General features: G+C 39.5%; 1 protein-coding gene across 18 annotated transcripts in view; it reads right to left on the bottom strand.

The window, feature by feature from the left end:
• DLG2 (discs large MAGUK scaffold protein 2) overlaps positions 1 to 22206 on the bottom strand; it is a 1035190-nt gene that overhangs the window by 559351 nt on the left and 453633 nt on the right. For all 18 annotated transcript variants that reach the window (XM_026841744.1, XM_026841762.1, XM_026841771.1 and 15 more), the window contains one exon: positions 6728 to 6889. In XM_026841744.1, coding sequence (XP_026697545.1) covers positions 6728 to 6889 — 162 coding nt within the window. The remainder of the gene's footprint in view (positions 1 to 6727; positions 6890 to 22206) is intronic.

Genomic DNA, 22206 nt, shown 5'->3' with positions numbered 1-22206 from the left:
GAAGCAACCTACTGAATATTCAGTGGAATTCTCTAACGGATACAGACTGCAGTATGGGGCTTTGCCAATAACTGCATATTAAAAAGGAGGAGGGGGGAAGGACAAAACAAAACAAAAAAAAGCAACAAAAAACCAACCCAAAAATACAAAATAGGAAGCTACCAGGGCAGAGATCAAAAGTATTATTATAAGATCATTGCTTCTCGGGTGAGCCACCCTGGGGCTAAAAAAATGCTTCACGCAGATTTAGCTATACTTATGAAACACAGTCAGTGTAAGCAAAGAAAAGGATGCAAGATTAAATTTTAGATGGCTTGCTAATATATCCATGCATACATTAATATGTCCTCTGTATAACCCCAATTAATTTTGTCACTGCAAGAGAAACCTTCAGACTTCTGTTCCTGACATGTAACAAAGCATCAGCCTCTCACAGTCCTCCATGTCTCTTAAGAGCCTCTGAAATGCAGCATCTTTGCTCTGGAAGCACAACCTGTGCTATGGCACAGATGCCATAGTTTGTGTTTCAAACATAGACTGTTTGTGACACCTGAACAACAGAAGTTAAAACAAATTCAGCCTTATCTTGTTCTCTTCCCTGTCTGAACTCCAGCTCTAACATAGGGTTCTTCCTCGGTAACAGGAATTAAGGATGTTCAGCAGCTCTGGAGAAATAAATGGCATTTATTATTATGGTTAGATGACCCCCCCAAAGCACCAGGAGCTATATTTATGCAGGAGTATCAGGCATAGTAATGCTGAAAGCTGCAGTAACCGGCTTTTCCTGTGTAAATCTGGTTCCCTGGTAGCTAGAGGTATTTACAATGACATAAGCAGAGGACTTTCCTGCAGTTGCTCATTTAAAACAACTACACAGGCCTGTTGACTGTTATTTCCTAATGTTTTCCATCTCTGTGCAGCAGCATCTCGAGTTAATCTACAGCTCACGTGATCCACTGCAACATCACGAGAATCTTGGAGCGTGCTGTTTTCACAGTACCTGTGACCAGTGTATGACTTAGTATTTTATACAGAATTCAATAGTAAAACAAAAAAAAAAATTCAAAACTTTTGGAATTGAGAAATGTTACTGTTACATCTGAAAAAAAAAAAAAAGTATAGAATGTTTTGACCTTCCTTATCCAAATTATCTTTAGAACTCAATTTTTATTGAAGTTGATGTTAATTCATGAAATAAATAGCTCTTACCTAATCTACATTTTTAGACACAAAAAAATTATTCCTTCTGACATTTTCCAGGAAGCTCAGGCTAAGACATTTTTTCACAGATAAATTAATCATCCAGGCTCATCCTCAGAGTCCCTTTCTTCGTCTTTGTTAATTTGTCGAAGCACAGCAACCACCGTAGCGAGGTCTGACTCACTCTTGGACAAGGAAGGCTTTGGAGATGACAAAGAAGCCGTTTCATTAAAGACAGTAAAGGGGGCGTGACAGATTCCAGGAGCCTTTACAGGAATGACCTTTCTGCACCCAGGTGGATAAAAAGAATAATGATAGGCATGCAAAGGACACTCTACACACTTACCAAAAGATGGGAATTAGGAAAGAGGAATCTGGCTTGGAGCAGAAACCGAACATCTTTTCCCCAACTAGACACAGAGAATCTGAAGGAATGGGTAAGACAGGGGCTTTTCCATCACCGAGGAAAAAGAACAAATGGAATCAATGCTGTGCTGACAGGAGAATCAAATCTCCTACTTCTGCAAAGCAATTTGCACAAATGTCAATTAATGTATAACCTTAACTTTGGCGAGCACTAAGCAAATGAATTGCCCATTTGCTCCATGTGGAGATGATTTTTCCTCCTCTCCACTGGAAGGTCATTCCATCAATCCTGACTTTCTGTAAGCTGTCAGCAACCCTGCTGTTGCTGCAGGACAAAGAAAAGGAGGAATATTCAGTGGCTCCTTCTTTCTAGAAAGTGAGGCCATGAAAGGAGAGGCAGCTGAAGAGGCTTCTGAACTTTCTTGTTTAAAAATATATTAGGCTAAGATAATAACAGTAATTTACCTGGGTACTTGTTTTAGTGCAACTGTCATTGATGCTTACACTCAAAGCTTGCATTAAATGAGGAAATGGAGATAGTTGGAATAGCCTGACACCAAAAAAAAACCCGAGAAAAAAAGAAAAAAAAAAAAAGAAAAAAAAAATAAAAGAGATGCAAGATCTTTACATGGATTTTTACTTTAACCTTATGTCAAGGAAGTGGAATATACTTAAAACAAGACGAAATCTAACATCACAATAATAAGAATAAGGTTAATTTAGAAGCCAGAGTTATCATTCATTTAATGAACACTGATTATTCCTAGGAGGAAGGGAAAGAGAGATGCATTTCATTTAGAGATGGAACTTGCATGTCTGAATTTCAGGAATGGTTGTGCTGTATTCAGATTTCTTAACACACCAGGGATTCAGAAGGCATCTAATTTCTAACAAGGCATTTTTACTGAATTAGCACTTTCTAAGCCATATAAGAAAACCTCTCTAGCATGTCACTGAGGCTTTATAGATGCAGATCAAAGGATTCTGATCTTACTGCACCATCTAGTGTCAATCGACGCAAAGTGCAAGAAAATATTTTAAAGTTACCTTTTTATTCCATTACATACGTTAACAGATCAGCAAGACACAATTTCATCACCTCCATAAGCTGCAAAGAACATTTATCATCTCAATAGGGCAACTCTCTCTTCCACAAAACTTCGCAAACGTTAGCATTTTACCAAGTGTTCATACAGCCATGTAACTGAAAACTTCCTTTACAGCTTCAGTGTTTGACATTCAAAGCTGCTGAAGCTGTTGTAAATTTTGTATTCTCCACACTTAATAAGTAGATCAACCTTTAGAGAAGTTCTAACTTCTAACCTTCTAACGTTAAGCGTTTTCCAGAACTGAGTTAAGTGTATGGGAAATGCTACAGGACAGTGGAAAAGCAAAGTTAATGCAAAAATATCTGTAAGTAACAAAAGTAAAAATCAGAGTGAAAAGAGAGTCTAGTTTCAGCACAACAGTTCTTATTATTATCTTCTGAAGGTATGTCTAACATCAATATCAGAAAACCTATTCACATTTCTAAATCGTACTCATTATAATCAGTATCTGAGTGTCTCAGAGAGATTTTCAGAATGTCTGAGGACCAGATCTCTGATTATTCAGCGCACAAAATTAGTGTAAGGTCATTGAAGAAATTGTATTTTGGTATCTATAAAAACCTTCTGAAATAACCAATAATTATGAGCTCCACTAGGATATTTCTGGGCTGTATCAAGCCACATAATCTGGAATATGAAATTACAGCCAGGTATTTTAGTAATCTGAACACAGTAACGTTATCAAATTGAAGACGCATCTGTTCTATACAGCATGGACCATGTCAGGCCTTTTGAATCATGCACATGTTAAAGAACACGGGATGAATCCTTCCATCCTGAGGGCTGGAAAATCTTTCAAGAATCCCTGGAATGTTTTCCTTGGAGATGTACACAGGGGTATAGACGGGCCCACGGTTTCTCTGCCTGAACTTCAACCATCCACAAAACTTGTAACTGTAATGATGCAAGTAACTGGGCTCAAGCTGTCAAGCTGGTTTATGGATGCACACTGACACGTTCGCTGGAAACGTGGGAGTGCAGGCAGGGCGATGGGAGCAAGCAGTCTATCTGTACAGACAATGTGGCTTCCAGAGACAGTTGTGGTACTGGTCAGTTATGGGAGCTGGAACCAGGCACCCTGAAGGTACTTTTCTGATTGCATGGTCTTTGCAGATTTCTTTCCAGAAGAACACAAATGTATGGAAACACGCAGCTCTTTCCTCTGCCAAACTCAAGTCACTTAGGGAAACTGATGTGATTAAGATGGATATGTGGCTTGGCCTTGGGACAGCGCTTTGGTTCCAAAGCATCTTAACTAGATTATTTTTATGCTCATACATTTTTCTTTTATGATACTATTTCAAACATAAAAATATTGGGCAAATCATCCTGTCATCAGGGCATTTTGCAGCCACTAAACACAAAAGACTGCTTCAAAATTTCTTTGATAGGTGTACCCTGCTGTTACAGACCCCACTGTGAAATTCAGGCAGCAAAATGCAAAGTCGGGCAGAGACTTAACCCCACTCAGTTAGAGAGCCACTCCCTGCTCACACAGCGTGCTGGTCAGACAGACAGTCCTAGTGACACATGGCGGGGTGATATGATCCCTCTCTTGGTACAAGCAAACTTGTGCCTTTCTTTTACACACATTTTCCCTTTGCACCAAATGCTGACTTGTATTCATAGAAGAGGCAGAACGAGTCAACCTTTCCAGCGCAAACAGCTCTCAGCGTTTCCTGACAGTATTTTCCTTCCCACTGCAACTGGCAGTGCCTTCTCACTCCTAAGAAGTTGACAGGCTGTATTTGGACCCCAGTATTTGTTATATATCCTCAGAGCAGGAGTTCAGCAGTTCCACCTCTCATGAAAGGTAATGAAATATTTAAGTTGCAGGCACACTTATCCAGCCAATCTTTAAAAACCAATATTTTACCTTTCCCTAGGAAGGCATGCAGTATGCCTCACGATTGCTGAGAAGAGAGTGGAATACTGACTGATATCAGGCTATAGGATGGAAAGCCTATAATTCAACAACCAATTCTTACCGGATTTTGGAGAGTTTGGAATGTTATTGCTCAACTATGTGGAAATTACCATGACAAAAAGCTTCTGAACAGGGATTTCAGACAATTCCTGGAAATAAAATTAAATCTAAAGCAGGTATTTCAGATAGGAAGTGTACCAGAGTGCCATAAGCTCTAGCAGAAGGTTTACTCCAGTCTCCTGAGTCTCTTCTCTACTGAAGGTTAAAAGACAGGACGTAGACTGCAGGAGAAGGAAAGCAGGAACTTCAAAGCCATCTGAAGAGACAAATTACTAAATTTAGATTAAGTGGCAGGCATGAGACACTATTAAGAGGCAGACACGAGACACTGAATCTGAAGGAAAGGAGGAAAAGGGGCAAAGACAGAAATCCTTATGCTGAGGAGAGAATGTTCATAAGACACTGATTTCCACGAGGAAATACTATGTAGCTCCTCTTCTCCCATCACTTCAGAAAACAGCGGTACACAACAACTTTCTCCTATCACAAGAGCAAATTAGATTGAGAGCTGTTTTAAGGCAACTGTAGATGTCTGGAGATATCTTTCACCTCATTTCACAATAAGCTTTTTATCATCATTGCTACATTATCAACTTGGATCATGAAGCCTTACTTGAAAGTCTCCAAACGTAAAGAAAAATATCTATTTTTGACTTTCATGGATAAGAAGCACCTCTGTAATCTTAATACTCAAGAAGTCCTAAAGTACCAAGGATGTTTCCCTTCCAGGCAAAAAATTGCTTTGTCTGTGATTGTCCCCTGAGGTTACACAGAGGCCACATGGAAGTAATCCCTTCCAAATGACTAAATCGATCTGCTTCAGCATAAGAAGATATATCACTGCTTGATACTGCTGGCTTCTGCAGTAGAAGTTAGGTAAGCAACCCTGAAAGCAGCGAAACACGAGAAGACAAATGACATATAAACTACACACAGGAACAAGAGCAGAGGACAAAGATTAATTCACATGGCTATTCCATGAAGGCTCAGCGAACACCAGCTGCATTCACATCAATCTTTAATAATAAACATTTCCTTTCACTTGGAACCACACTGTAATCACTCTGCTACACAAGCAATGCCCATTTCACAGGCTTTGAGCACCAGAAGGAGCAAAGCCCATCTGCCTTGTTTGCTGCTTAGTTAATTGCTGGAATAAAACCATTACCCAGAACATCACCACCTCTAGTAACATATATTTTTTTTTTTTTTTTTTTTTTTTTTTTCCCCTTCCTAGGCCTAATAAAAATAAAACAGGAAAACCATCATGCTCATCACTCTATCTATACACCTTTCATTAGAGAATCTTTAGGAACATCTTCAAACTATTGCAGCCTTATTAAAGAGCAAATGTAATTTTCAGGAATGGTTTTCTTTTTGGTTAATATACAGGTTCACCATGAAGATAAACATTTTTTGCCCAGCAAGATATATCAGAGGACACCAGAGATGCACATACACTTCTGTATTTTATAAATAGTTGCCTTAGTTAACAGAGAGATGTCTCTACATCACTTTGAATTGCAACAAAACCCACAGAAAAGAGCAAGCGCTTAAGTAGTAAAGATCTGAATAGTGGCAAATGAGCTCCCTTTTCAGGCATAACTTACGACTTTGGCACAGATATATAGCTTTTAGAGAGATGCAAAAACTAGGATTCCATCAGATGGTTACATTTACAGTGGGTTTTCTTCAATTTCTGAACAAGTACAATCAGGAAGGGAAGTCTGCCATTCTGAAATCACCGTGATATTGAGGCCGAGAACCTGCTTTATTCCTTTCTCAATGTACAGAAAAACAGACTCTTTTGCCAGATATGATTTTTGCTCAAGCAAAAAACTCACTCAAAGCAAAAAACGCACAACGCACACAAAGCTTTGCCAACTGAACCATCACCTGTTACACTACAGAGAGCCCTAAAAAGTCATCACAGGACAACTGATCTGCAATGATACCTTGCAAGAAAATGCCTGTCTGCCTGTAAGACAAAATAAGTTCCCAAACATTTGATGCTACATGTTTTCTTGTATCTGAGGACCAAAGCCACAATGAACACCGATCTTACCTTCAAAGGAGAAATGTGCGACTGTAAGACATATCCATGGACATTCTCTATCTGAGACAAGTTCTTCTCTGACACATGAACAAGCTCTGGGCCTCTCACTTCATGGGTTAATCGAGGCAAAGTATGATCATGTGGAGCGTCCTCATCTTGATAACGATATTTCTAGAGAAAAAAGATAGCAAGGAAAAACAAATAAGGTCTGAGGAGGCAATTCACATATATTAATGTAAATATGGGATAACAGATAAAGTATCTGACATTAGATAATATAATCCTCAGATTTCTCATCTGTTCTGGAGAGAATACCTCATTCGTTTTTTAACATTTCATGAAAGAGAGAATATGTGGTATTTCACACTGGTAGTCAAAACTTTCACCATCAGACAGACATCTGAGACGACACGCTGTCAAAGGCTGAGACTGAAAAAAATAGACATGTTGATCGGCTGAGCTGTAGCATCAGCTCACATTTCACATCCCCGTGTTAATAACTTCTACAGCCTTTCTCTGCAAAATATTTGAGTCATTTTCCTTTTAGTACCATGTACTCTGATGCTGGAGAGCGCATACACACTTCCACAGAGCGCAGGCAGACAGAAAATTACTCTCCCGTGAAGCTTTCCCCTTACCCTAAAGACTAATTAGGGTGTGAGGTGCTGTAAGGCTTGGCTCCACTGAGAGGCATCCTAAGAAACAGGAGGTAAGCAGCTTGTCCAAGATCCAAAATAAAGCTTGTAACAAGGAATATAGTGCTAAAAATGAAATTAAATGACCCAATCTGTCCTTTAGCTAGAATCCTTTTAAAAAGGCATCATCCATGTGGCTGACGGGCCCAGCTGTGCCTTGTGCTGGGGCTGGGGCTGGGGTGGTTGCAACTGGCTGGAACTGTCTGTATCTCCTGTGTCTCCTCACAGAGATGCCTGCAACCCCCTTCCCCACCGCCAAAGCCTCCCCTCTGATACCTGACACCCATACACACCGCTGAGTCTAGAGGAGAAGACTACCGAACGACTTCACACGGCCTAATGCAGTGGTGGGGGATGTTGAGATGTTACAGCAGGGAGCAGGAGGAGGAGAGCAGAGCGTAAATCAGAGAGGGAATCTGCAGGTCTATGGCAATAAGAGAGGGGCAGATAGTGTCATTGTACATGCCATTTCAGCTGACAGGAATATAATAAAATATTGGAATGAGCAAAATCAAAGACTAGGATTTATTTGGAAGGCCATATAAGAAGTTTTAAGTTCAGGTACGCTTACAAGGACATTGCAAGACAGAGCTCTCTGCCGCTCCTGCACTTCATTTGGACGGCTCAGCTCTGGGGCGTCACTTCATTCACTCATCCCTCCAAAGGAAATCATCCCAGTTTATTCCTGCCTTCACTCTCATGTATGGAAATGGTTCAGCAGTTGCCAGTTATCTTCAGAATACGCACACATGTTTTATTTCTTCTTTTCTGGTAGATGCCTGCAACCCTTCACATACTCACTTTTCAGATAATGTAATTAATGAATCTATAAAATGAGTGGCACCAGAGAAGTATTATTTGGGCAAGAAGCCATCAGCCTAATAGATGGTACTCCAACCAATGTCACATTAAAGGCTTGGCACACAGATCATTTAAGCCCCGAGCAATCAATTATTTTTTGAATCCAGCAAGTACTCTTTCAAAAAAGACAACTACGCAGAGACACCCTCTTTAAAGTGAGTCATTTGCTAAAACACTATTAGGAGAAATAACTGCAGAATACCGCCTCCTATCTCCCCACAAAATGGTAAAAATTTAAATGTCCAGTGACAACTTTCCAAAGAGACAAGACAGCAGTGGCAGAAGCCATAACAAGCTTTGTCACATCATTTATACAGCTTTGCAGCACAAGAAGTGGTGTAAGGTGGCATTAAGGAGAGACCACCTCTTTACGTTCATCAGTAAGTCCTTTCCCCATCACTGCACTGCAGTGTACCTGCTGCATAAATGAGAGCCAGGGCCCAGAGGAAAGCGGCTCTGAGCCCTGAGTTCCTGAAAAGCAGAACACTGCCATGCAGCTCCACTGGTTGTCTTGCCTGTGAAAAACTATGCTTTAAAATTAAAATAAATCATTTTATCCAGTAACTGCACAAATAACCCAAATAAATTCATTAATATCCATGTCCATGTGCCATAAACTGGAAAGTTTACAAAACAAATTTTGACTTTTCCATTGGCCTTTTTCTCCCTCCAACCACAAGTCCAGCCTTGCTCTTCACAAAGTATGAGCCAAAGAATTTCTGGGTCAACCCTGTTACGTGTTTGTCTCATGCTCTTAGCACCAAACTCCTTGATTTTCCTCCATGTTTCCTCCCACAGCATCCCACCACTGAAATGCTTTCAGTTGTGAACCAAAACAGCTTGACCCAGCAAAAAGCCACTGGTAAGGCTGAAGATACCAAACCAGAACTGAGACCCTCCTGCAGAAATGCCTCATTCCTCTCCATCACTCTGTCCTGACTGGGTCCTGCAAATATCCTTGAATTTCCACACTCCCCAGAAACCAGAGTTTTCTCTAAGGGTTAATTTGGATTTCTGGAGGGAAAAGCATGATTGCACGGAAATGCTACTCTTCATTTGACAAAAGAACAGGTGGATGTCTTATGATAATTAAATTACAAATCAGTGCCTGCTGCTGACAGGGTATTGTACGCTGCCAACTACCATCAGATATTTAAAATCCTCTGTAATTACCTATAATGGGGGAGTGGAGTGTGCTGCTGTGAATTTTTAATATGAACGTGCGTTTTTATAAGAGATCACTCTCTCTACAATGTGAGATTATTACCGCATTGTACTGTCTAAAGGAACATTTCTAAGGCTGTGTTTGTCAGCTAAATAGGACTGAAGATATGAACCCAGCAGAAGGTAATGGTCAGAAGCCTTAAATTTAAATAAAGCCAGCTTTCAAGGAAAAAAAAAAAAAAAAAAAGAGTAAAAAAATAAATGGGAAGTTACAATGCAAGTTACAAAAGTCAGACTACTGCACTGGTATGGAAATACGGATGTTCTTACAACTTACCTTTGACAGACTGTCAGTTAATTAAGATGGTTGTGACTTTGCCATTTGATTTTGGGCCAAAGAGAACAGGCTTTTACAAAAGCACTTAGTATTTTTTTTGCAGTTATCATCAGTTTGCTTTGCAGAAAATGCAAACAGAACATTTAATTTTAGATCAATTCAAATTGACCTGTGTCCTAAGCTTCTGAATGTGGTTCTACTGGACTTGCCATCTAAAAGCACATGTCCCTGTTCTTCTCTGCATGGCTCTTTGGCTGGACCACACTCCAATACATCACGCATTACTTCTGCTTGCAATAGGAGGGCTGAAAAAGAAGGGAGCAAAGTGTTTCAAGTCTCAGACTCCTGAGGAGGAGCCAGACTTCTGCACCTTAGAAGCTGTGGGTCTTCATATAACCCACCTAAAGTTAGAGACCACAGGTAAAGGAATTTCTGCAGAAAACTTCCCACAAGAGACAATGACTTCTTGCAGGTCCAGTTGTCCCACTGCAATCTGGGTATAGATATGATATGTAATTGAGTCCCAACACTACCTGCTCCTTATCCCTCGCTCACTTGCCTTTTCCCTCAACCCAGGATTTGAGCTATTTCACAACGCCCGCGCAGATTAGCCCCACTGCTAGTCATCTGCTGCAACCTTGACATGGGAGCTATCTTTGAACAGGTCGAACATCACCTCCCTTCTGCTTGATATTAGGTCCAGAATTCAATACACTGCATTCGTTTGCAGTTTCAGCACAGGCAAAAACTGAAACCCTTATGGACTTGGTCCATTTAGACAAAAGTTCAACCTGCAAAGTCCCACTAAAAAAATGTAGTGCCACTTTGTCTCATTCTTGGATTAATTTTTTTCCAGTGGTCTTCAATGTGTTGATTTTTACTGGCACTGCTCTCCAAAGGCAGCAAATTTCAATGTCATACAGATGAGTATCTTGAGAAAACAAACTTTACAATTTGCACACACAAGTCCTTGGGCATTCATCCAATCATGAGTAGAAATAATGTTACTCATCCAACTGATTGCAAATGAGCAACACAGCTTGAATTCTGAATATTTGCAATCAATCTATAGAGTAAAAAGAGAAAAAAATACTCTTCTCATTATATAAAATGGAAGAAATCACAATCTGCTTGCCAAGACTGTGGAAGTAGATTAAGAAGCTTAAATCATTGAATAATTATACTTATTGTGAATGACTTGCTCTTTTGCTTATCAAGTAGATTTCTAACAAGCCTGTCACCATATCACAGCAATACCTTTCATCCAAGAAGCCCAAAGAGCTTTACAAGTGGTTGTCAAGTCTGATAACATCCTGTTGAAAAAACTATGTGCATCATCTAAAGGTGGGTAAAATTAGGCACAGAAATATAACTTGCTCAAGGTCACAAAGAGAATAAATTAATTAAACACTGCTAGAACTCAGGAGATTTTTCCAGTCTGCTCTTCTAAGCCCAACAACACTGACTTTAACAGTAATAATAATTATTAAAAAATAAGATGGTAGTTTGGATACTGACTTTACAAATTTTTTTTAGTTTAGCTGTTGGGTTGTTATTTTTTTTTACCCCACAAAGGTTCCAGGAGACAGCAGACTTTCTAAGGTCAGGAATTAGGTTTTTCTCCACATCAGTGTAATAGCTAGTGGTGCCTTGTCTAATTTATATGGTGCTATCTCTGAGAAACAGTGGTTTTTAGAGGACAAGAGGTTTCTTGTAAGAACGAAATTGTTTCACAGAAGGGAAACTATCAACACAATACTGAGAACTTGCATAATTTTTCCATCTAGTCCAACAAGAAGTCGAACTAGAAAAATAGCACTATATGATTTATTCTCCGACTAGATTGAAATAAGCCTGTATTTGCCCATTGTAAGGAATATATGATCAGTTTTTAAAAAAATGAAAGTGGAAAAAATACGCTTTACAGCATTCACCTCATCTGTTTTTGGAAACTCGAAATAATTTTATTTTTCATGAGGAAGAAGTAGTTAAATGAGCATTAGCCAAAGTATTATACGTCTTCCTTGTATTAGCTGGACGTAGTTGCATCTTTCGCTCACAAGATGGCACAATAACCATCGAGTTAAAGCATAGTCTCTCACTGAAGTGTTTCAGGAAAAAAATAAGTAGCTATGCAATGTCACGAAACTTCAAATGATTTTTACTTTGAACTGACCTGGTACAACATTATTAAAACCAGATGACAGTCTTTTCTAGTACGTACATAGAAACAGGCAATGATCATACACAAAGCTGGCAGCTGGAGAAAATTCTAACAGGTCATATAAGCATCAAAAGTTACAAGCAAATAGGAACCTATTCTTTTTTTTTTCAGGCTTTAGCATGAACAAAACCACTATGTATTGACAAGATTGAGACTCGCCCAGAATGCTGCATTCCTCAAGGAATTCTAAATCCTAATTAAAACCGCCTGCATGCAAATCTGTACCATGAGGTATTCAGCTCCATATGCTGCATCGCATTTTGGACCTGTTAACAGCATCAGTTTAGCCCTCTGGAGGTTGCTACTTGCTATCCAATAATTTAAAATAGATTTTTAACTTGAAGTACCAGTGTAAAAAAAGACACTCTAAGAGGGTGGCTTTGCTAGTATTAAATGGTGAATGTGGCTGCAGACTATAAAAATCAGTGACTTCAAAAAAAAAAAAAAAAAAAAAAAAAAAAGTCCAGTTAATACTGATTGTTTAAGTGAAGCAAAGGAAAGACGTGGGTGAAACCATACAATTTATCAGCACCAGGCTGTAGCCAACTCTCCATCCCTTTGTCCTGCAATAACTTTGGTTGCATACTCCTTTTTATAGTTTTTAATTCTTCCCTTCAGAAGATTTTTTTTTTCCGGCTATATCCATGTTCCCACAGCCACCATAGAAGTCGTCATGTCTCAATATCTCCCTCCTTCCTGCTTCCTTTCCCCTGCAGCTCCTTCCTAACCCTGAGAAGCACCATGTCCCCACGCCGATTCCCTGATCCCTCCAATTCTGTGGAAGCACTGAGCCTCACAAATTCTCCTTTTCCACCCCTTGGCTGATCTGAAGAACAGCTTCTGGCATGGGGTGGCTGTGCTGAAGTTACGATTGAGCATTTGGAGAGATGGAGCTGGCAAATGCCACCAGTCGCTGAGTCTCAGTTTCCCTGCCAATAAGCCTGCAGTGGGAATGCAGCATGCAAAACAAACACCCTGGTTTTATATCAGAAGATTACGAAGTAATCATGTAATGTAAGAAATAAATAATGTATTATTCTTGCCTGAAACAAATGATACAGAGAAACAAACAAAAATCACAGAACAAATGGCCTGTCCCTCATATGTTTTCTGTACCAAAAATGCAGATTTTAATTTAGTTCAGTTTTGCTCAGAACGTGACACAGCAGGTCATCTGTGTTTTGCAGCTGTAACCCTCTCCCCATTCTTCATACTTGGGTGCCCTACTTAGTTGAATTTATAAAAAAATTAGGACTCCTCTTCGTAGTGCACACCACTAGTGACTTCCTCACAGTTATCTAACTATAAAAAATAAAAAATCTAAGTTATTTGTACCGCCTAGTTTTGCATGTATCTATATACCAATTTAGAGCTTTAACCCTGTATTTTCACTATATTATTTCCCAGTGCCCTTCTGAGCATCAGTCAATAGGATAGCACCTACTAAGTTACCCCAGAGGGTAACCAAGACTGTTCCCTAACTCTGTTTCTTAGCCCTCATGGGTCTTGAGTAGATGAGGTCGTGGTGGGCCTGCCCAGGTTCATAGCTCTAATTTGGGATGCTGCCTGACTATGTTAGCACCCGATGTGGTCACTGTGGAGAGCCCGCAGGCTGAAGGGATGCAGTGGGACTGTGCTAATTCAAGTGTTAATTAGGCTTCCCCAAAAGCTCCCACTGAAGGGGATCTCTAGGAAGGAATGGCCTCTGGGCATAGTCTCTAGTGCTGTAGCCTTTTCCATGATGCCCATGAGTTCATCTTAGGTCCAAGTGTCTCACGCAGCCTCTGGGTATATTTTTTCCTGACAGCAGTGCTAGACATGGGTGGTTCTCCACCTCCTGCATCTGTCTCCCCTGTGCAGCCCTGGTCCTCTATCCTGCTCCTTTGTTGTACTGATCAGTCCCTGATCAAGATTAGGGTTTTTTTACAGGTGAGTCTGGAGCTAAATTATGTGCTTATGGAGGTCTCAGCCTCAAAAATGGGTGCATCAGCTCTAGGGGAGGAGGCAACACAGGAGCAGGAATGAAAAGTCAAGGAGCAAAGTAATTCCTTGAGACAGCGTTACCAGTAAGAAAAAGATACATGCAAATATTACCCTGAGTCCTTTTCTCTCTTGGATGCATACATAATCCAGTACAGGGAGCTTTACATGTCAATGCTAAAAAAAACCAAGGGATCTATAACATGTAATGCAAATCAAGGAATGTGGACTTGAGATTTCTCTAGGAAAGAGAAGGAATAGAAAAATAATAAAATAGGGACTTTATTGCCTCAGTCTTCATATTGCTCCAGCAACACCACCCAAGCCACAGAAGGCAAAGGCAAGGACTGGGAGGATGAAGAATTCCCCACTGTACGAGAAGGTCAGGTTTGAGAACATGTAAGGAACCTGAAGGTGCACAAGCCCATGGGACCTGGTGAGAGGCATGTGTGGGTCCTGAGGGAACTGGCAGAAGAAGTGTTTAAGACACTTTCCATTATATTTGAGAAGTCGTGGCAGTCCAGTAAAGTTCACACTGACTGGAAAAGGGGAAACATAACCCCCATTTTTAAAAAGAGAAATAAAGAAGACCCAAGGAACTACAGGCCAGTCAGTGTCACCTCTGTGCCTGACAAGATCATGGAGTGGATGGTCCTGGAAACTCTGCTAGGGCACATGCAAAATAAGCAGGTTATTGGTGAAAGCCAACATGGCTTCAGTAATGGCAAATCGTGCCTGATGAATTTGATGGCCTTCTATCACAGGGTTACAGAATTGGTGGATAAGGGAAGGGAAACTGATGTCATCTACCTGGACTTGTGCAAAGCATTTGACACTGTCCCACATGACATCCTCCTCTCTAAATTGGAGAGACACAGATTTGATGGATGGACTACGTGGTGGATAAAAAATTGGTTGAATGGTCACACTCAGAGAGTTGCAGACAGTAGCTCAATGTCCAAGTGGAGAGCAGTGAGGAGTGGTGTTCCTCAGGGGTTGATGTTGGCACCAGCGCTGTTTAATGTCTGTGTTGGTGACATGGTCAGTGGGACTGAGCGCACCCTCAGCGAGTTTGCTGACAACACCAAGCTGTGTGGAGCAGCGACACGCTGGAGGGAAGGGATGTGCCATCCAGAGGGACCTGGACAGGCTGGAGAGGTGGGACAGTGCAAACCTCATGAAGTTCAACAAGGCCAAGTGCAAGGTCCTGTGCATGGGTTGGGGCAAACCCAAGCACAAATACAGGCTGGGTGATGAGCGGATTGAGAGCAGCCCTGTGGAGAAGGACTTGGGGGTACAAGTGGATGGAAAACTGACTACGAGCCAGCAATGTGTGCTCACAGCCCAGAAAGCCAACTGTGTCCTGGGCTGCATCGAGAGAAGTGTAGCCAGCAGGTCGAGGGAGGGGATTCTCCCCCTCTGCTCTTGTGAGACCCCCCTGCAGTGCTGTGTCCAGCTCTGGGGCCCCCAACAGAAGAAGGACACGGACCTGCTCAAGCAGGTCCAAAAGAGGCCACAAAGATGCTCAGGGGGCTGGAGCACCTCCCTGTGAGGACAGGCTGAGAGAGTTGGGGGTGTTCAGCCTGGAGAAGAGAAGGCTCCGGGGAGACCTTAGAGTGACCTTCCAGTACTTAAAGGGGGCTACAGGAAAGGTAGTTTTCATAGCAGTAGCTTCTCCCAGAAATTACTGAAGTGGCAGAGGCCTGTGCCTCTGAAGATGGTGGCCCTGCCCCTGCTAGGCTGTGTGGACTTCCCATCTAAGGCTGTGGAGGGTCATTTTAACATGTGACCCTTGCACTGTGCACACATTCCTATTTCCCAGACTTCCTGAACATAACTGTTCTCATTGATACCCTTGCTGTTTCTGCAGTCGCAGGTCTAAATGAAATCTAGGAGGAAAAGTAGACTGCTTTTCTTAAATTAATACTCAATTCATAGGTTAAAAGAAAGATAAATCTGCAGAATAAAGTGCTCAACAGTCAAGGAAGTAAGATTTTCTTGTGAACCCGATCTCATTTCCTTTGCAGACAGGACAGTTTTTTGAGAATTAATCGTGTGTTGAAGGACACAGGAACTGTGTGTCTGTGGAATTCCAGTATACTTTCTTACAGAAACTGGAGAATTCTGGACAAAGGCTATATGAGGCGAAAGGAATCCTTCAGGCTAAAACAGGTGAATGCTATTGCAAATAACTGTTTCTATTCTTGCTTTCACCAGAGAAATCTCATTAAACTGTAAGCATTTCACAAGACCTAACTTTTCACAGGTGTAGAACTGGGATATTCCTCACTTTGAAAGGTCTTGGTAGACACAGATGGCCAGGTTTTGCAGAAGTGCTGAACAGCAGCAGCTTCAGTTGAAATCAGAGGGAGCTGGGTTTTGTACAGAAAAAAAATGCAATGCAATTCTGTGCCCTCCAAGAAGTCAAAGACGGAATTGGTAGCAGCTAACATTGGCCACCTAAAACTTAACCTTTTGGTATAAGCAGATCGATCAGGTTCCCTTGCTAACAACTGGAACATCATAATATTATATGTATATTTATCAAAGAACTGCTCACTGAAGGCATTTTTTCTCTCTTTTTTTTTTTTTTCTAACTTGGACTGAACACATCTTAGGATTTAAGCATTGTGAATGAGATGAATTTAATTCTTGATATTGCAAAATGGACACAGAAAGTAGCACACTCATTTGATCTTAATAATTTTGTTAAACGAGTAAAAATTCTAATCACACAGGGATATTATGAAAATAAATCATTAATATTTATGAGATACTTGGATACAGTCATCAAGCTCAGTATAACAGGAAAATCAATGAAAAAAATAATAATTCTGTTAATGGGGCACAGTTTGAACTGCATGCATTAAATAATGCATGGAGACATATGTTGAATGTAAAATGCCATATGAAGTAACACTCCACATAGCTGAAAGAAGCAGAGGGCCTCTGAAAACAAAAATAACTGTGTAATAAAAATGTATTTGAGTTATATTCTAATACTGCATTATAATACATGGCCACAGAGGGCTTGCAATAAAATTGCTTAGACCGTCTTAATTCTGGCATTTCCTAAATCTGAGTGGTTAACTTTATAACCCTGCCATCCTTTAACTGTTCTTTGTACACAATATATACAAACATTAAAAAAATCCTCATAAACTTTAATAGCATTCCTGCTTCTTCTACTGTGAAGAAGGTATACAGATAAGTACTGTATTTTTCAATATTTGTGGAAAAGTGGCTCTTAAATAAAAATATAAAAAATAAAATGTTCTGTGTGCATAAATTTGAAAAATAATCTCGCTGTTGTCATTCTGATGAAGCCACACCATTAGCTCTGAAGATAACGTTTTTGTACCAAACCAATTGTTGCAGGAAAAGTTACTACAAATCTCACGTATCTACTATTTTTATCAGTCCCCTCTTTTAAAAGCTATGGATTTTTACTAACAAAAAGATGGATTTAGTGCATTTTAACTAGTTGTTCAATAGGCCAGCAAACCACATTTGTGCCAGGTGAATTTGCATATGCTTGACGCCCATAAGGGTTGAGATCAACATTTCTAAAGCAGGGCGCTTACTGAAAAAGCAGCTTTGACCTTTGGGTCTTAATCCTTCTACAGCCTTTCAGTACAGCAGAACTGTGGCAAAATAATCTACACTTCCAGATACTTTAATAAAGCCCTGGTTACGGTGAAAGCAAAGTAGCTGTCATCATAAACCAAATACAGAGAAGCTTGAAGCTATTTATGAACAAGGGAATATTTGCTTTACTGTGGCTATCACCAAAATCAGTATTTCCACCTTTTCATCTCTACACAACCAGCCTAGTTCCTAATCTAAGGAGTTTGTGGTTCCAGGGGAAGCTTCATCAGCTCACTGATCTGATGGCAACACATCAGGGTAAAACTCCTCCCAGGTGATAAGCTGGACAGGGAGAGAGTATCCCATTAAACTGCACTACTTGCAGGTACACTGAGTTTAATGTAATGGGAAAATCTAATGGGCTTACATCTTTTGAGGCCACGGAGAGAGTGAACCACCATTCCTTGGGCTATATTTTACCTGAAGTTAAGAGGGAACAGCTTATCATCATCTCTATTTATTCTATTTAAAAATAAACTAACAAAGGTATTACACCTGCGTTTTCTGAAGGGCCAAGCAAGCCTGCCAGCATAGCCTTCCTTAGTCTTTCAAGTCCCACAGGGTTTAGCCCAAACCAAGGCAATGAGTGGGTTATGGTGAATAGAACTGCAGGTAGCTAGCAAAATTGCGGGAAACTAAGGGATATATGCACAGATTTCTACTATCTGTAGAGATGCTTTTAGACCTAGGCACGTAAAGCTAGACTTGGTCTTATTTGGACAGGTGAGCATTTTTCACATTTGAACTTAAATGTGAAAATCAACCAGAAATAACTCTGCTGGATAGAGGCAGTGATTCTCTGTTGGGGATATCGTTATTGTGGTATATCCTTATATACTCATGTTGGAAGAACAGGTAATTTTTTTTTATTTTTAAGTGATCTGAGCATTCACATTTTACATAAGCCAACTGGGCTCTCAGTCTCTGCAAACATAAACTAGAGTCCTTGCCTAAACGATCAGGTACTTGTTTTGTATCATGTTATAGTGTATATATGGCAGGGTTAATAATGTCTGAAAGGTTCTTTAGAGCTGAAAAATGCTATAAAAATTCAAAAAAATTATATTATATGGCATAGAAGACTCTCTGGGCACCAGACAATGATTTAGATGGAAATTTACTATCAGTCCATTGGATTTTCTTGAAAATCAAGATTCCATGTGTCTTTAACCTGGATACCTCAAACTTTATTGCTTTTAAAAGTTATCGCCTGACTCTTCTGTTGGATACAACTGTTGTGCCTCACCACTATGTCTGCATCTCTTTGTGCTGAATTCCACAGTATTTTACTCCTTTCTTGATAATATTTTTTGGTAGTTTTTATAGTTGCAGAAAGCAGGGGAAGACAAAGGGGAAGGCTGAATGTTTTAGAAGATAGTAGAGTTATCTCTGAAGCAATAATACATTTCTTTCTTGCCGACTGACCTTACCAACGTTCAAAGCCATCCTTCTTTGCAATAACGCTAGCTTAATTAAAAGGTTAACTCCCTACTGCATTCAGTAAGAATCCCTATTTGAAAAAAAATCTAGATATTGTAACTAATGTTTTTGAATTTCTTTAAGTTTCCAGATGAAATAAATGTTTTGTATAAAATATAATGAAGAAAGTAAAATCTAAATTCCTTTGCTCTTAATGTCTAGCTTTCAGGAAGGCTGTGTAAATGACTGTCAGCTGAATAACAATGTCATGGTACCTTTCCTGTTGTTCTTAATTATTAGAAAATGAGGGCAAAGAAAGACCCATCCTGTTTAAAATTAGATTCAGCCCAGATCATAAGGCAATCATGAGGCACTGTTAACATTGAAATGAAAGACATTATTATAAAATGATACCCAAAACAAAACTTGACAATCCCAAGCAAATAGCTTGGTCTAGACACAGCAGTTTTATTATTAGGAAGAGAGGAGTTTTTAAGTCCTGATCCAACAAATGGATTGAATGATTTTATAAATAAATATTTTCCAAAGCTTTATATGTGCAGTGGGCCAAATCCTCAGATCTGCAATATCCATCTGGGAATATGGCCTATTTAGAGCTATTTGATTATTCATTTTCAATCTTTTCCAGTACTTGACTAAGTGGTAGATAGATAGACAAAGACCTAGATCTCTCTATGTTTTCCAATGAAGTGGCATTGTAAACTCCCCCTCCACCCCAAAAAAAAAAAAAAAAAAAAAAAAAAAAAAAAAAAAAAAAAAGAAAAGATATTTTGTAAAAAACACATCCTTTTTTCTGCATAAACCACCTTTACAAGAGCAGGCAAGTCATTCTGCATTTTCTGTCCATCCTCTGCCACTCAGCTGATAATACCAACAAGGAAAACAATTTATTGAGTCTGGAGCTGTGATCTTCTGCCAAGGAAAAGAAATGCTCCCTGGGAATCAAACTGAGAAATACAGCTCATTTTTTATCATGACAATGAGAAAGCGAGCATGACTTTAACTTGTTGGTGACCTTTGTTGCAGTTGGATCACTGATCTAAAAGTCAGCAGCTATATATATAATGTTATTCACATCAAACTAGCATGTATAAGTGGGAAAAACACATTTTACTATTTATAAAACATCTCTGTATGAGCCAATTCTGAAAACATTAATCACAACTGTGTGAATGACTATCCACACCAAGGAAAATGCACCTCTTTGCGTGATTCATCTCACCTCTGCTGCTCAGAAAGGGGTGGACTGCCCTCCTTTGATGGTACTACATGCTTGACACTAACCACCCAAAAGCCGAGATATTGGCACTGGTGAATCTCACCCAAGAAGCTCCTTTGGCTCTCAAGCTTTGAGATAAACAGTGGATGTGTTCTCCCCCCTGGGAGGTGTGTTTATTTTTCAGTGTAGTGACTTGGCATTTTGTCCTAATTGCTACATGACTAAACCAAAGTGAAAATTGCCTATGTGGGAATTGCCACAACTTGTTGTGAACACACATCTGTATTTTTGAAATAATCTCCAGGTGGTGTTAAATTAGTCTGGTTCTTCTGCAGTTCCCTTGGGAAGGACCGCATCATCTAATTTCCCTTGCTGCCATGCAAACTATTAGACTCAATGTTGAACATAGAGTTAGTCAAATCCCAGTTGCCAATAATATTTTGGCCCTATACGTCCATGTTCTCATAGATACTTTTCATCTTTATTAGCTTATTAAAAGTGTGGCCTTATTAACATTTTTAACCACCAAAATGATGATTAAATAGTGCAGCAGGAAGTGTTTTGAGGAGTTTCTTTTACAGATGATTAACTAGTGTTCTGAGATGCGCTCTAGCTGTCTGAACAAATCTAGGATAATATTTCACTTTTGTACTGCCTGTCCTTGCTGTTTTTTAAAAATATTATTACAATAGTGAAATAGCTAGAAACTTAGGATCTTAACACTTCCTCTTTTTGAACTTTCCAATAAATAAAAGTGTCATGGATCCACCGTAAAAATGTTGCCTTAGTGTCTTATTTCACTGTATTTACAACAAAATTCTGTACAAATCTATCTCTTGAAAACCTGACCCCCAAAATATATAACAGGACAAAGTACATTCTCAAAGCTTCCGAAGTACTTTTTTGGAAGCGAAAGTTTTCCAAGCGAAGTGAATTCAATTGTTGTACCAAAATTTCTGAAGTGTTTAAGTTATTATGCTTATTGTGTGAAAATTGGCGGTTCTTGCGTTCCTCCCACCTCACTAACTTTCACACATCACTGCTGCTCATTTGCAAGTGTTCAGCACTCACCTGGAAATAGGTCAGATGTCTGCATTTTCCAACACCCTTGCATACCTTCTGACAACTCACTGCATTCTATCAGAGACTGACCTACCTGTGAAATAATTCGAACACGTGCACTTTTGATATATATTGCCAAGCTATATTAAGTAGAGTCATATGCATAAGTGGATAATCAGGGATTCTGGACCCATTCTGTTCATTGTTCCAGCTTCAGAATGCTTCAATTTTCTCAGAAATAATTTTATGTAAAAAACACTGTCAGACTATATATGGCACATATTTGCAGTGCTCTACAAAATATGTGGAGCTCCTTTTTTTGTATCCTATAAATCTGAAGTTGCAAAAGGTGCCATTGCCAGGTTTCTTCTTTCCTTTTATTTTAAAACAATCCAAAGAAGAAAGAGTGGCCATTACCTTCAAAACATGAATATTTAAGTGAGTTTATATCTGTCATTTGTATCACGTCATGTACTAGTTTATTTTTATATGTTTGCCGTTTTTCTAGAATATATCAGAAATCAGTATTCAGTCCTCATTAGTAGGATGTAAAATTTATATTAGTTGTTATCAGTAAGAAAATGTAGTCAGAAAAGTCCCAAAAGACCATGAAAAGGATAAAAACCAAAAGATACCCCAAGTGGAATTAATGGTAATATCTGTATTTATTTATATCACTACCCACAGGCTATAAATAATACACATTAAATTCTACTGTTTCAAAAACTGATTAAGCTGCTTTGGTAGTGAACCAAATGAGGAATTTCCTTGAAAAAAACAGGCTAAAGAAAATCAACATATCACTCAACTGCTTTACTTCAATTGGAGTGCCAGTTTTAAAAATATTACAAGCTATCA

The sequence above is a fragment of the Athene cunicularia genome (assembly GCF_003259725.1).
Source record: "Athene cunicularia isolate RWA chromosome 1 unlocalized genomic scaffold, athCun1 chr1_part1, whole genome shotgun sequence".
Classification (NCBI taxonomy): Eukaryota; Metazoa; Chordata; class Aves; order Strigiformes; family Strigidae; genus Athene; species Athene cunicularia.
Note: the sequence above shows the minus strand (reverse complement) of the source record. Positions and strands in the feature narration are given on the sequence as shown.